Here is a 14,437-nt window from a genome sequence, read left to right as displayed (position 1 = left end):
GCTGACATATATACAGGTGTGCGGGGGGGGGGGGGGGGGCTGACATATATAGAGGTGTGTGTGGGGGGCTGACATATATACAGGTGTGTGTGGGGGGCTGACATATATACAGGTGTGTGTGGGGGGCTGACATATATACAGGTGTGTGGGGGCACTGACATATATACAGGTGTGTGTGGGGGGCTGACATATATACAGGTGTGTGGGGGTACTGACATATATACAGGTGTGTGTGGGAGGCTGACATATATACAGGTGTGTGGGGGTACTGACATATATACAGGTGTGTGTGTTGGGAGCTGACATATATACAGGTGTGTGTGGGGGTACTGACATATATACAGGTGTGTGTGGGAGGCTGACATATACACAGGTGTGTGGTGGTACTGACATATATACAGGTGTGTGTGTTGGGGGCTGACATATATACAGGTGCGTGTGGGGGGCTGACATATATACAGGTGTGTGTGGGGGGCTGACATATATACAGGTGCGTGTGGGGGGGGGGGGCTGACATATATACAGGTGTGTGTGGGAGGCAGACATATATACAGGTTTGTGGGGGTACTGACATATATACAGGTGTGTGTTGGGGGCTGACATATATACAGGTGCGTGTGGGGGGCTGACATATATACAGGTGTGTGTGGGAGGCAGACATATATACAGGTTTGTGGGGGTACTGACATATATACAGGTGTGTGTTGGGGGCTGACATATATACAGGTGCGTGTGGGGGGCTGACATATATACAGGTGTGTGGGGGAGGCTGACATATATACAGATGTGTGTTGGGGGCTGACATATATACAGGTGCGTGTGGGGGGCTGACATATATACAGGTGCGTGTGGGGGGCTGACATATATACAGGTGCTTGTGGGGGGCTGACATATATACAGGTGTAGCGCCGGTACTTCTGATGCGTACCCTCTATGTCTGTAAATTTAGTTTTTCTCCAAAAAACTCTAGTTGAGTTTGGGGTTAATTGTTCTAAATTATGCTTTGGCATCAGTTTAGCTGGGCTGCATTGAGGTTCTGCCTGGTCATAGGTGGGGTTTGCACCTGTGAGAGGAATTAGAACACAGTCTGGTTGGACGAATCTCTTTCTCTGAGCCAATCAGCGGGTGCGTTGTCTCACTGTTTATTCCAGGAGAGGGTACTTAAGGTGCCGAAGTCAGGTGGTTCTGGGTTCCGGGTCCAGAAGTTGTTGCTGACTCCGTGGTCCTGGTCCTCCTGACCAGCCCCCAGAGGCCCTCATGGCCTGGGGAGCGGATCCATCCATTTCCGAGCCTCGGAATTGGTTAGTTCGAGACGCAAAAACTGGAAGGAGGATTCTAAGGTGTTCCGGTGCCGTCTCGGGTTTGGAGAGGCCCAGCAATTCTACATGCAACCAGGGGAGGACTCTTCAGTAAGAGGGCCACGCATGAGGCTGGCTGCTCGGTAAGAGCCTGGAAGCTGAGCTACCATGGACATTGATTGAATCCACAATTCTTACGGTATTGCCGGAGCGGCTACAAGATTCTGGTACAGTAAGAAAAGTTCCTACCTCTTTCCTTCCATTTACAACTAAAGCCGCGTACACACGGGCGGACTGTCTGGCCAACTTAGTCCGTCGAAACACATTTCAGCGGACAGTCCGCTCGTGTGTGGGCTTCAGCGGACTTTTTCAGCGTGCAGTCTGGCGGACTAAGTATTTCGGAATTTTCGAAATACTGTCCGTCATACTTTGGTTTCAGCGGACAATCCGCTGGTTTCAGTGGACAATCCGCTCGTGAGTAGGCTAGTTCGACGGACTAAGTATGGCGCATGCTCAGAAAGGATTTACACGGCGAAAGGTTGCATTGCTGTGTATTGGACTTCCGATTTCTAGTCCCGTCGTACGTTCTGTACACGTCATCGCGCAAGCTTTCGACGGACTGTTTGTTCATCATGTGTGGTCAAGTCCGTTCATTCGAAAGTAGGACGGACTGTCCATCGGATTGTCTGACGGACTAAGTTGGCCATACAGTCCTCCCGTGTGTACGCGGCTTAACTTTTCAACCAAGTCTGAGTGAGAGACTTTGCAAGGCTAGAATTATTTGTTGGCTGCTAGATCCAAGGTCAAGGATTTATCCAACAGTTAAAGAATCCAGTTGCGAGTGGCTATTCCTGGATTGTGTACAGAGAGAGAGACTTTTATTGAAGTCAGCAGTTCCAAGAACCTGAGCTAAACTCTACCCTGATACCCTCTATTCCCAACTTAGAGACTGAGTTTGTTTAACTGTTATACGCAAATAGAAATCTTAAAAAGGAATTCAAGTGTCAGTCTCTACAGTTACTGGGTCATCAACCCTGGGAACCCCTAGACAAGGACAACGAGTTACGAGCTGGTGGAGGTAATCGGTAAGCCCAGAAATATTCAGCCGCTCCTTTGCTACACAGGTGTTTGGGGGGGGGGGGGTGCTGACATATATATACAGGTGTGTGTGTGGGGGGCTGACATATATACAGGTGTGTGTGGAGGGCTGATATATATACAGGTGTGTGTGGGGGGCTGACATATATACAGGTGCGTGTGGGGGGGGGCTGACATATATACAGGTGTGTGTGGGAGGCAGACATATATACAGGTTTGTGGGGGTACTGACATATATACAGGTGTGTGTTGGGGGCTGACATATATACAGGTGCGTGTGGGGGGCTGACATATATACAGGTGTGTGTGGGAGGCAGACATATATACAGGTTTGTGGGGGTACTGACATATATACAGGTGTGTGTTGGGGGCTGACATATATACAGGTGCGTGTGGGGGGCTGACATATATACAGGTGTGTGGGGGAGGCTGACATATATACAGATGTGTGTTGGGGGCTGACATATATACAGGTGCGTGTGGGGGGCTGACATATATACAGGTGCGTGTGGGGGGCTGACATATATACAGGTGTGTGTGGAGGGCTGATATATATACAGGTGTGTGTGGGGGGCTGACATATATACAGGTGCGTGTGGGGGGGGGCTGACATATATACAGGTGTGTGTGGGAGGCAGACATATATACAGGTTTGTGGGGGTACTGACATATATACAGGTGTGTGTTGGGGGCTGACATATATACAGGTGCGTGTGGGGGGCTGACATATATACAGGTGTGTGTGGGAGGCAGACATATATACAGGTTTGTGGGGGTACTGACATATATACAGGTGTGTGTTGGGGGCTGACATATATACAGGTGCGTGTGGGGGGCTGACATATATACAGGTGTGTGGGGGAGGCTGACATATATACAGATGTGTGTTGGGGGCTGACATATATACAGGTGCGTGTGGGGGGCTGACATATATACAGGTGCGTGTGGGGGGCTGACATATATACAGGTGTGTGTGGAGGGCTGATATATATACAGGTGTGTGTGTGGGGGGCTGACATATATACAGGTGTGTGTGGAGGGCTGATATATATACAGGTGTGTGTGGAGGGCTGATATATATACAGGTGTGTGTGGAGGGCTGATATATATACAGGTGTGTGTGGAGGGCTGATATATATACAGGTGTGTGGGGGTACTGACATATGTACAGGTGTGTGTGTTGGGAGCTGACATATATACAGGTGTGTGTGGGGGTACTGACATATATATAGGTGTGTGTGGGAGGCTGACATATACACAGGTGTGTGGTGGTACTGACATATATACAGGTGTGTGTGTTGGGGGCTGACATATATACAGGTGCGTGTGGGGGGGGGGGGGCTGACATATATACAGGTGTGTGTGGAGGGCTGACATATATACAGGTGTGTGTTGGGGGCTGACATATATACAGGTGTGTGTGTGGGGGGCTGACATATATACAGGTGTGTGTGGAGGGCTGACATATATACAGGTGTGTGGAGGGCTGACATATATACAGGTGTGTGTGGGGGGGGCGCTGACATATATACAGGTGTGTGGGGGGCTGACATATATACAGGTGTGTGGGGGGCTGACATATATACAGGTGTGTGTGGGGGGCGCTGACATATATACAGGTGTGTGTGGAGGGGGCGCTGACATATATACAGGTGTGTGGGGGGGCTGACATATATACAGGTGTGTGTGTGGAGGGCTGACATATATACAGGTGTGTGTGGAGGGCTGACATATATACAGGTGTGTGTGGAGGGCTGACATATATACAGGTGTGTGGAGGGCTGACATATATACAGGTGTGTGTTGAGGGGGGCGCTGACATATATACAGGTGTGTGTGGAGGGCTGATATATATACAGGTGTGTGTGGAGGGGGGCGCTGACAAATATACAGGTGTGTGAGGGGGCTGTCATATATACAGGTTTGTGCATGTGAGGAGCTGGCATATATATAGGTGTGTGTTTCTGGGGGCTGAAATATATATGGGTGTGTGGGGGGCTGGCATATATACAGGTGTGTGGGGGGGCTGGCATATATACAGGTGTGTGTGGAGGGGGGGCTGTCATATATACAGGTTTGTGCATGTGAGGAGCTGGCATATATATAGGTGTGTGTTTCTGGGGGCTGAAATATATATGGGTGTGTGGGGGGCTGGCATATATACAGGTGTGTGGGGGGGCTGGCATATATACAGGTGTGTGTGGAGGGGGGCGCTGACATATATACAGGTGTGTGTGGGGGGCTGACATATATACAGGTGTGTGTGGAGGGCTGACATATATACAGGTGTGTGTGGAGGGGGGCGCTGACATATATACAGGTGTGTGTGGAGGGCTGATATATATACAGGTGTGTGTGGAGGGGGGCGCTGACAAATATATAGGTGTGTGAGGGGGCTGCCATATATACAGGTTTGTGCATGTGAGGAGCTGGCATATATATAGGTGTATGTTTCTGGGGGCTGAAATATATATGGGTGTGTGGGGGGCTGGCATATATACAGGTGTGTGGGGGGGCTGGCATACAGTATATACAGGTCTGTGGGGGGGCTGGCATATATACAGGTGTGTGGGGCGCTGACATATATACAGGTGTGTGCGCGGGGCCCAAAAATTTCAGATGGCTGCCCTGACCAGACATAAAGCTGGACCTGGCATTACACAATTTCAGATCAGGTAGAGGGAGATCTTTGGGAATAATTTAGGACTTACCTTTGACAGAAATTGAAGCTTCTCCAATATGCTGATTATATTGTGAATTGTAAAGGACCTCTTTTATGCATTTATATCTACCAGATATTTCATGGCTTACATTTTCAAAAGATAACACAGCTTCAGGTCCCCAATCTCTTATTACAGTATCGTCCTTATAGAATATAGTTAGGTTTGCTGAATAACCATAATAATGGTGGCATCTCAGTTTCAGGTCATCACCTTCATGAATATATGGTGGGGCCTGTAAGATTACCTGCCCAAGTTGCCCTGAAACACAGAAATATATACATAGCATGTTAAAGTATGGTCACTTTGAGGGCAATCCTTATTGTTCCCACTGACAATATAGCACCCCTCTTCACCAAGGATGGATCTCTTGTAAATCCACTCCTTCTCCATGATCTGACATCAAGTGTGCTGCCAGGCCGACATACAGCGCCCCATTCTTAGCCCTTGTACACACGGTCGGATATTCCGATGGAGAATATCTGATCGGACCGTGTTGTCAGATAATCCAACCGTGTGTGGGCTCCATCGGACTGTTTCCGTCGGAATGTCCAATGGACCAAGTTTTAGACCTGGGCTATAAAATTTTCCGACAATATGGTCCAATGGGACTTTGTCCTATCGTTTGTAGAGAATTCTGATCGGACAAAGTGCCACGCATGCTCAGATCAAATTCCTAGACCAAAGCTATTGGCTACTAGCCTGAACGTAGTCCCGTCATAACTAAATTCCATCATCATGTTACAAACGATAGGATTTTCTGACAACTTTGTCCGACCGTGTGTATGCAACATAAGTTTCGGACAAAATCCGTCGGACAAATTCCGACGGATTTTGTTGTCGGAATGTCTGACCGTGTGTACATGGGCTCAGAGTGTGGAAGTCTGGAGGACCATATGTAACATGCATGGGGAAAACGTTACACACTTACTAAAACCTAGACAAGTTTCCCTCCAGGATTGTTCTAGTAGAACTCAATGAGCGGCTATGAGACTTAGCCCTAATCCTCTGTAAACACAAACCAGTTTTCACTAAAAGGAATCAGTAATCATCTTAGCCCTTGTACACACGGTCGGAGATTCCGACGGAATGTGTCCGATCGGACCGTGTTGTCGGATATTCCGACTGTGTGTGGTCTCCATAGGACTGTTTCCGTCGGAGTATCCGACGGACCAAGTTTTCCAACTTGTTGGTAAAATTTTCCGACAAAATGCTCCGATCGGACATACTCCGATCATGTGTAGACAATTCCGATCGGACACAGTGCCACGCATGCTCAGATCAAATTCCTACACCAAAGCTATTGGCTACTAGCCTGAACGTAGTCCCATCGTAACGAAATAAGGTCATCACGTTCTGTTTCCGACAACTTTGTCCGACCGTGTGTATGCAACAGTTTCAGACAAAATCCATCGGATTAGGTTGTCGGAATGTCTGACTGTGTGTACAAAGGCTTAGAAGGCCTTATACATCATCCTCCAGTAATTCTCTACATCACGACTCCTCACTTGGGGCACCAATCCTAAATTGTGTACTCTACATTCTGACTTCTCACTGGGGACATCAGTCCTAAGAAGCATACTGTCCTCCTTTAGCGTACCCATGGTTGCTGCACACCGTGCTTCTAGTCCATCTTTCCTCCAACAAGCACTAACTTCACTTCTCACAGTATAGATCCACCACTGGAGACAAGAAACACGCACGCCATTTTATGCTGTAGAACCTTTACTGAAAACTCCTCATCCTAGAATAGACATCTTTAAAATAAAGGCTCATTTTAACAAAACCAAGGTTACTCAACTTTGGTTGATGCATGTTGTTCTTCCTTTATTTCAATTTCCCATGACATTGGGAATCCCAGGAGAACATGATCCCATGCAAGTGTTTTCCCCAGGACAGGGAAAGTCCATCAAAGGATCTTACCAGGGGCGTAACTATAAGGGGTGCAGCAGTTGCGACCACAACTGGGCCCTGTGCTGCAGGGGGCCCATGCAGCCCCCTCTACATATGGCTGGCAGCAGCATAGTCAGCTAGGGGTACCAGTGCACCATCCACACGGGAGGCTGGAGGTGGAGGGTGACTAGCAGAGCTCCATGCTTGACTATTGCACTGGCTGCTCTTTAGTTGTGCATTCCCCACATGACCTGTGTCCTCGGCTGGCTCCTCAGAGTACCCTTCTCCTGCTCCATACATTGCCGCTCAGTCCGATGTCTGTTCTTCCCAGCCAGAGACCCCAGCCAGGTCTTTCTGGAAGATATGCTGATAACCCGCCCAGCACACTGGATGGAGCCCAGGCCAACATGGATGAGTGCACGGCCTGCAGCTTGGTCATGGTGAGTGAGAGGATCCCGTCCCCCACACACCATTACTTACCCCCTCCATCTCCCCCTGGGGACAGGGGCCCCTTCTCACGTGGGGACAGTAACTTCATCTGCCCTGGAGAAAAGGACCTCATCTCTTCTGGGGACAGGGACCCCATCCTGCCTAGGGACAGTCCCCCAATGGGGCACCTAAAAATAAAAAAAAATAAAAAAAAATACTGATGCCAGTGGTGGAACTACAGGGCTCACAAAGGTCATACCTGTGACCACGCCCTGGAGTTCCACCGCCGGACTCGGAGGTAAGGGCCCTGGCTGGGGTTCTTCATGGTTTCTTGCATCGGGGCCCTGAAGGTTCTAGTTATGCCACTGGATCTTACGGTAGGCCTGAGTGTGTCGACCTACACTGAAGGTAGTATTACCTTAGCAACTGCTTCCACAGAATGACCTACTCCAACCAGCAACTGGTACACTTTCTCTTGATTGGAGGAAGACTTCTTCCAGCCAGTGAACAAAACCTCTTTTGCTAACATACGGTGGGGGGGAATTGGATCAAACTATGGAAGCATGTCTTAAGCAAGGTGATAAAGTAGATATTTGCCGGCACACCAAGGACCCCCCAATGGGAGTAAAGCACCCTGGGGCCAGAGGAAAGGGCCCCAGGACTGATGCAAAGGGTCCCGGCGGTCAGGGGGCCCTACATGGTTTCTTGCACCGGGCTTCTGAAGGTTCTAGTTACGCCTCTGAATTCTATACAGTAAAGTTTTCCTCAAACAAAAGAAGAGAAGGACACACCAGTACTCGTGCATTATTCCAAGCACCATTTACCGATAAAAAAAAAAAATGTGTAAAAATCCTCACAAAAGCTGCAAGTACATGGAAATGTAATGAACCCTAAATCAGGGTCTCCTGAGTTTCGAAGACCTGGATGACCAATGTGAAAGTCCCCATGACTCAATACATTGTGTGGGCCAAGTCTAATCCTGAGAAATCCCGGCAGGCTGCAGTGAGATTTCAGATAACCGGGAGAAGAGGGTAAGATATAGATGATTCCCAAAAGAAAGGATGATTTGACAGCCCTTGGATGAGCTACTCTCAGGGCCGGTGCTACCACTAGGAAAACTAGGCAGCCGTCTAGGGCGCCCTGCTGCCTAGGGTGCCGGCCACTGGTGTTTCTACTCTCTTCTCTCTGCAGCAAGCAACTAAGTCTCAGCATCAGCAGGCAGCCGCCACGCCACTCAGCCATAGTGTCAGAAGTGCAGCAATGGCAGAGAACTGTATCTGCATCCTGACTCCTGAATGGATCGAAGCAAGCAAACATTCATCTATGGGCACTGGTGAGGCTGCATTCGATGGCTGCTTGTGAGGCTGCATTTGATGGCCGCTTGTAAGGCTGCACTTGATGGGCGCTGGTGAGGCTGCATTGATGGGTGCTTGTGAGGCTGTGTTGATGGATGCTGGTGGGCTGCATTTGATGGGCGTTTCGTTAAAAAAGGAGGGGTATACATGGGCATGGCAAAGTGGGTGGGGTGAGGGGTGGAGCCGGGGTGGGGCGGCAAAATGAGGTTTTGCCTAGGGTGTCAAAAATCCTTGCACCAGCCCTGGCTATTGTGATATTGTTTAACTAGTTCCCGACCGGTGCACGCCGATGTACGTCGGCAGAATGGCATGGGCAGGCATATTGGCGTACAGGTACGTCCAATCTTCAATGCCGCCCTGCCATCGCGAGTGCGCCGCCGGCGGCGCACTCGCGTGCCGGTCGGGATCCCCGTGAGTCCGGACGCGGGTCCCGCGGACTCAATCGCCGCGGGGATACCCGCGATCGTCTCACGGGACGGCTGAATGGAGGAAATGCTGTGTAAACAGCATTTCCCCATTCTGCCTAGCAACTAGTGACGCTGATCTCTGCTCCATGTGATTGGAGCAGAGATCAGTGTTTACTAAATGAAAGCCCAGCCCCCCCACAGTTAGTAACACACCCCTAGGAACACTTAACCCCTACACTGCCACCCACTGGTTAACCCCTTCACTGCCAGTGTCATTTACAAAGGAATCACTGCATTTATATAGCAGTGATTGCGGTATAACTGACAATGGTTCCAAAAATGTGTCAAAAATGTCCGATGTGTCCGCTGCAATGTCGCAGTCACAATAAAAAAATAAATAAAAAAAAATTATTAATAAAAATGCCAATCAATAATCTCTTATTGCGATTTTTTTTTACCAAAAATATGTAGAAGAATACGTATCAGCCTAAACTGAGGGAAAAAAATGTTTTTTTATATATTTTTGGGGGATATTTATTATGACAAAAAGTAAAAAAGAATGCGTTTTTTTCAAAATTGTCGCTCTATTTTTTTTTATAGCACAAAAAATAAAAACCGTAGAGGTGATCAAATACCACCAAAAGAAAGCTCTATTTGTGCGAAAAAAAGGACATCAATTTTGTTTGGGAGCCACGTCGCACGACCGCACAATTGTCAGTTAAAGCGACGCAGTCCCGAATCGCAAAAAGTGGTCTGGTCTTTGACCAGCAAAATGGTCTGGTCTGTAAGTGGTTAATACTCTCTCCTGTCTCTAATTAAGTTGTTACTTTTATTTGATTCTAGCCTGTGTTCACCCTTTCAGCTATTGTCTTTTATGTGTCTAATTAAAGTTGTTGTAAACCCGTACAAACCACTTTGACCTACAGGTAAGCCTAGATTAAGGCTTACCTGTAGGTCCAAGAAATATCTCCTAAACCTACACGGTTTAGGAGATATTTGCCAAAAGACAGGCACCGCTGTCTATGGCGCATGCACCGCAGACAGCGGCGCGCAGGCACACTGAGCGCGCCACTGTTAACGTCGATATGCCACGAGTGGCGGCTCCCGTGCGCATGCGAAGGATTGACGTCATCGCGGCTCCATCGAATGACAGCGCCGTAGCAGCGAGACCCACCAAGAAGATTGAGGCTCCGTACACAAGGGGACAGCGGTGACTTCGCTGGCTCCTGTCCTGTGTCAGGTATCCTTCTGACCTTGGTTGGCTTTGGCTTTGGATCTTGTCTCAGCATCTTCTTCCTGGATCCTGTTGCAACTTGTTTGTTGCGTAGCTCCACACCTACACTTGTCTGTTGCCTATTTCGACCTTTGGCCTGAACCTGACTGCAATTATGCCTCAGGACTGGAACTCCCCCTGATAATTTCTGTACTCCTAGACCAGCCTTTCTCCACCTTTTCAACACAGAGGAACCCTTGAAATAGTTCTCCGGTCTCGGGGAACCCCTACTAAAAATTAGATATCTACAACTCATGATACATTAGTGTGATGGTCAGTGGGAAGAATGGTCCTTATACTTGTGGTCATTGGGAAGAATTACCTCCTTACAGATAGCTAAAAAGATCAATGGAGTCAGTGGGAACTTATCTGAGAGGCAGAAATTGCCCAATGCTGAAGAAACCCCTAGCAACCTCTGGAGGAACCCTAGAGTTCCACGGAACCATGGTTGAGAATCACTGCCCTAGATGATCTGTTACAACAATCCTATGGGCCGCAGATTGGGACTTGTGATAGCCAAACCCATCCACACCACAGGCAATGGTCATGAAGGTAAAGCACTGCAAGAGCCTAAGCTTTGTAGAGTCTTGCTTCACAGGATAGCGACACAGAGAATCTCTTCCTCTCTGTACCGATTCTCAGAATGTTTTCCAGTTCTAGCTTATCTACACTCATCCCTGATTTCCACACTATTCCCGACACCAACCCCAAGTTCACACCTATGTGTTTTTTAGTGTGTTTTTAAGTTTGCAGAAATGCACTACAGTCCATTTAACATGGATTCCTATGCTACACCTTCACATCTGTGCATTTTTTTTTTTTACGCCGGTTCATTTTTGGAAAAGGTCAGGGACTTTTTTCCTACAGCAGATTGGGTTTTGCATGTAATAGACTTCAATGGACCCACACCAAAAACGCAAGCGTTTTTACATGTGGTTTCCTTTTTTTTTCTTTTTTTGGTTGGCAAAGGTGATTGACGATGGATCTACTCCAGGGGACATTTTTTAAATTTTATTAAGGGACTTCAAAAACTCATGTTGTGTCTTTATTCACTTTGTACACTTTTTTGGTGAATGGGTAGGGGTCAGTGGCAGCTGGTGAACTTTTAGGATGGGGGGGCACCACACCCCACCCTTCCTTTTTGACCCCTCCCACTTGGTGAAAATGGGCATGGTTTTAGCAAAATCGTGGGAGTGGCTCTAAGGTGGTGTGGTTAGTGTCTGAGATGAACGAGGGACGGAGGGAGAGGGAGAGAGGGATGGAGGGACAGCAGGCCCAGATCCTACAAAACAATAGAAATATGTGTATTCTAGAAAGTTTAACAATCAGCAGATAAAGATATTCCAAATACCTGGTGTTAGCACTTCAATCATCCTGGCACCATGGTTGTTATGGTGTCAGAATGATTGAAGAGCATCATTTCTATTATTACATTGTAATATAAAATGAAATCATTCAACTAACCATAATGCAGAATCTGTGGGAGCCCTGAGCGTGTCACTAGCAACGTCGCCTGCCACCAGATACCATCAGGTGTCCCCAGTGGAGTCCGTCCTTACATCAGGTGCCCCCAGCGGAGTCCCTCCTTACATGCAGCCTGTGTCCCACCAAATGCAGCCTGTGTCCCACCAAATTGCAGCAGCCTATGTCACCATCAATTGCAGCAGCACGTGTCACCACTAAATTGCAGCAGCACGTGTCACCACCAAATTGCAGCAGCATGTGTCACCACCAAATTGCAGCAGCATGTGTCCCACCAAATTGCAGCAGCATGTGTCCCACCAAATTGCAGCAGCATGTGTCACCATCAAATTGCAGCAGAATTTGTCACCATCAAATTGCAGCAGCATGTGCCACCATCAAACTGCAGCAACATGTGTCACCACCAAATTGCAGCAGCATGTGTCACCATCAAATTGGAGCAGAATTTGTCACCATGAAATTGCAGCAGCATGTGTCCCACCAAATTACAACAAAATGTTTCACCACCAAATTGCAGCAGCATGTGTCACCACCAAATTGCAGCAGCATGCTTCCCACCAAGTTGCAGCAGCATGCCTCCCACCAAATGGCAGCAGCATGTGTCCCACCAAATTGCAGCAGCATGTGTCCCACCAAGTTGCAGCAGCCTCACATCAAACTCCCCTCCCCCTTACTTACCCTGCAGTGTGTTGTCCTCTCCAGCGGTGTCTCATGTGGAGAGGTCCGTCCTCTCATACGTACTGTTTCCTCTCTCCTGGGTGAATTGGAGAGAGAAAACAGGAAGTGACATCAAACTCAGATGTCAATCAAACCGTCCAGCCGTAGTAATACTACGAACGGACAGAAGCTACTCTGCGCTTCAGAAAGCGCCGCAAGTAAATGTCCGCAAATGAAGCACCACGTTTGCAATCTCGTGATTGCATAGACGTGGCACTTCCCATAGGTGCACTGTGTCCAGCGTCCGAACACAGTGCACTTAAGGACCTTAATTTTTATTTTTTTTAAAGGGTATATTAGTATATGTAGTATATTAAAAAAAAGGGTATATGTAGTATATTAAAATAAAAAACAATATCCTATCCAAGTCAAAGACGACATCCGTCAGTACAGAAGCTATAACGTAGAAATACACAAAAGAGGTATGCAACATATTTTCATCTCAAGACCTATACAAATAAGACTCAAACAATTACATGTACATCAGCTGTAGGTGATGAAGGATAAACATGAACGATGCCTTCTTCAAAGGAAAATTAAGAAAAGAAAGAAAAATAAATAAACAATGAAACATAAAGAACAAGATATGGTCAATCCCGAAGTCTGAATAGAAACCAAGGGTTCCATTTTGAATCAAATGCAGAAGTAGAATCCTGTAAAGTATGGAAAAAAATTTCAGTTAACATTATATGGTCTGTACGTGATAGGACCTGGGCAAAGGGGGCAACTGGTGTCTAACAATGTAAGGCTATTATCCAGTGCATGGCCACGCATATTGAGTGAATCAGCCTCACCAGCGGCTTGGGGATGTCTGGGGGGGTCTGGAAAAGTAGGCCACATCGGACAATTTTGACACATTTTTGGGACCATTGGCATTAATACATCGATTGATGCTATAAAAATTGCATTGATTACTGTAAAAATGTTACTGGCAGTGAAGGGGTTAACCACTAGGGAGCGAGGAGGGGTTAAGTGTTCATAGTTCGTAAGGTTGAATAAAGACACCAGTCCATCCAGTTCAACCTGAGTGAGTTTCTACAATTGTCCCTATCCCTGTACATTGCACACTCACATTGGTCCCTACCCTCAAGGAGCCCACAATCCAAGGTCCCCACTCATATACTAATGCCAATTTTGGACAGAAGCCAATTAACCTACCTGCATGTCTGTGCTTGTGTGGGAGAAACCCGGAGTACCCGGAGGAAACCCACGCAGGCACAGGGAGAACATGCAAACTCCAGGCAGGTAGTGTCGTGGTTGAGATTTGAACCAGCGACCCTTTTTACTGCTAACCACTACACCACTGTGCCGCTTGAGGGCGTGTTTCTAATCTGTATGGGGGTGCGGTTGTGTGTGACACCACACTGATCCCTGCTCCCGATGACAGGGAGTAGACGATCGGTGTGCTGCCACTAGGCAGAACGGCGAGATGCTCTTTACATCGGCATCTCCCCCCGTTCTTGAGCTCCGTGACACGATCGCGGGTATCCCCGCGCCGTTCGAGTCCGCGGGACCCACGGTCATGGAGCTCTCTGCGCACGCGCGCACGCGGCGGGCAATTCAACGTAACGTACGGGTACGTTACTTTGCCCAGCTGTGCCATTCTGCCGACGTATATGTGCAGGAGGCGGTCGGGAACAGGTTAAGGATGTGGCGGCCGGCTTTCTGGCCCGCTCCTCAACAACCAGCTAATCATAGTTTGTTAAAAAGAATGTGGTGACAAAAGAAAAACCCATCAACCGCGGGCACATAGATGTGAACTTAG

General features: G+C 48.0%; 1 protein-coding gene across 1 annotated transcript in view; it reads right to left on the bottom strand.

Annotated features, from left to right (window-relative positions):
* LOC143958874 (Fc receptor-like protein 5) overlaps nucleotides 1-14,437 on the bottom strand; it is a 43,455-nt gene that overhangs the window by 12,159 nt on the left and 16,859 nt on the right. The window contains exon 4 of the mRNA XM_077467856.1: nucleotides 5,108-5,377. Coding sequence (XP_077323982.1) covers nucleotides 5,108-5,377 — 270 coding nt within the window. The remainder of the gene's footprint in view (nucleotides 1-5,107; nucleotides 5,378-14,437) is intronic.

This window comes from Lithobates pipiens, unplaced genomic scaffold (assembly GCF_037356315.1).
Source record: "Lithobates pipiens isolate NorthernLeopardFrog02 unplaced genomic scaffold, aLitPip1_a1.2 Scaffold_62, whole genome shotgun sequence".
Taxonomy (NCBI): Eukaryota; Metazoa; Chordata; class Amphibia; order Anura; family Ranidae; genus Lithobates; species Lithobates pipiens.
The sequence above is the reverse complement of the archived record's forward strand: the minus strand, read 5'-3'. Positions and strand labels throughout refer to the sequence as shown.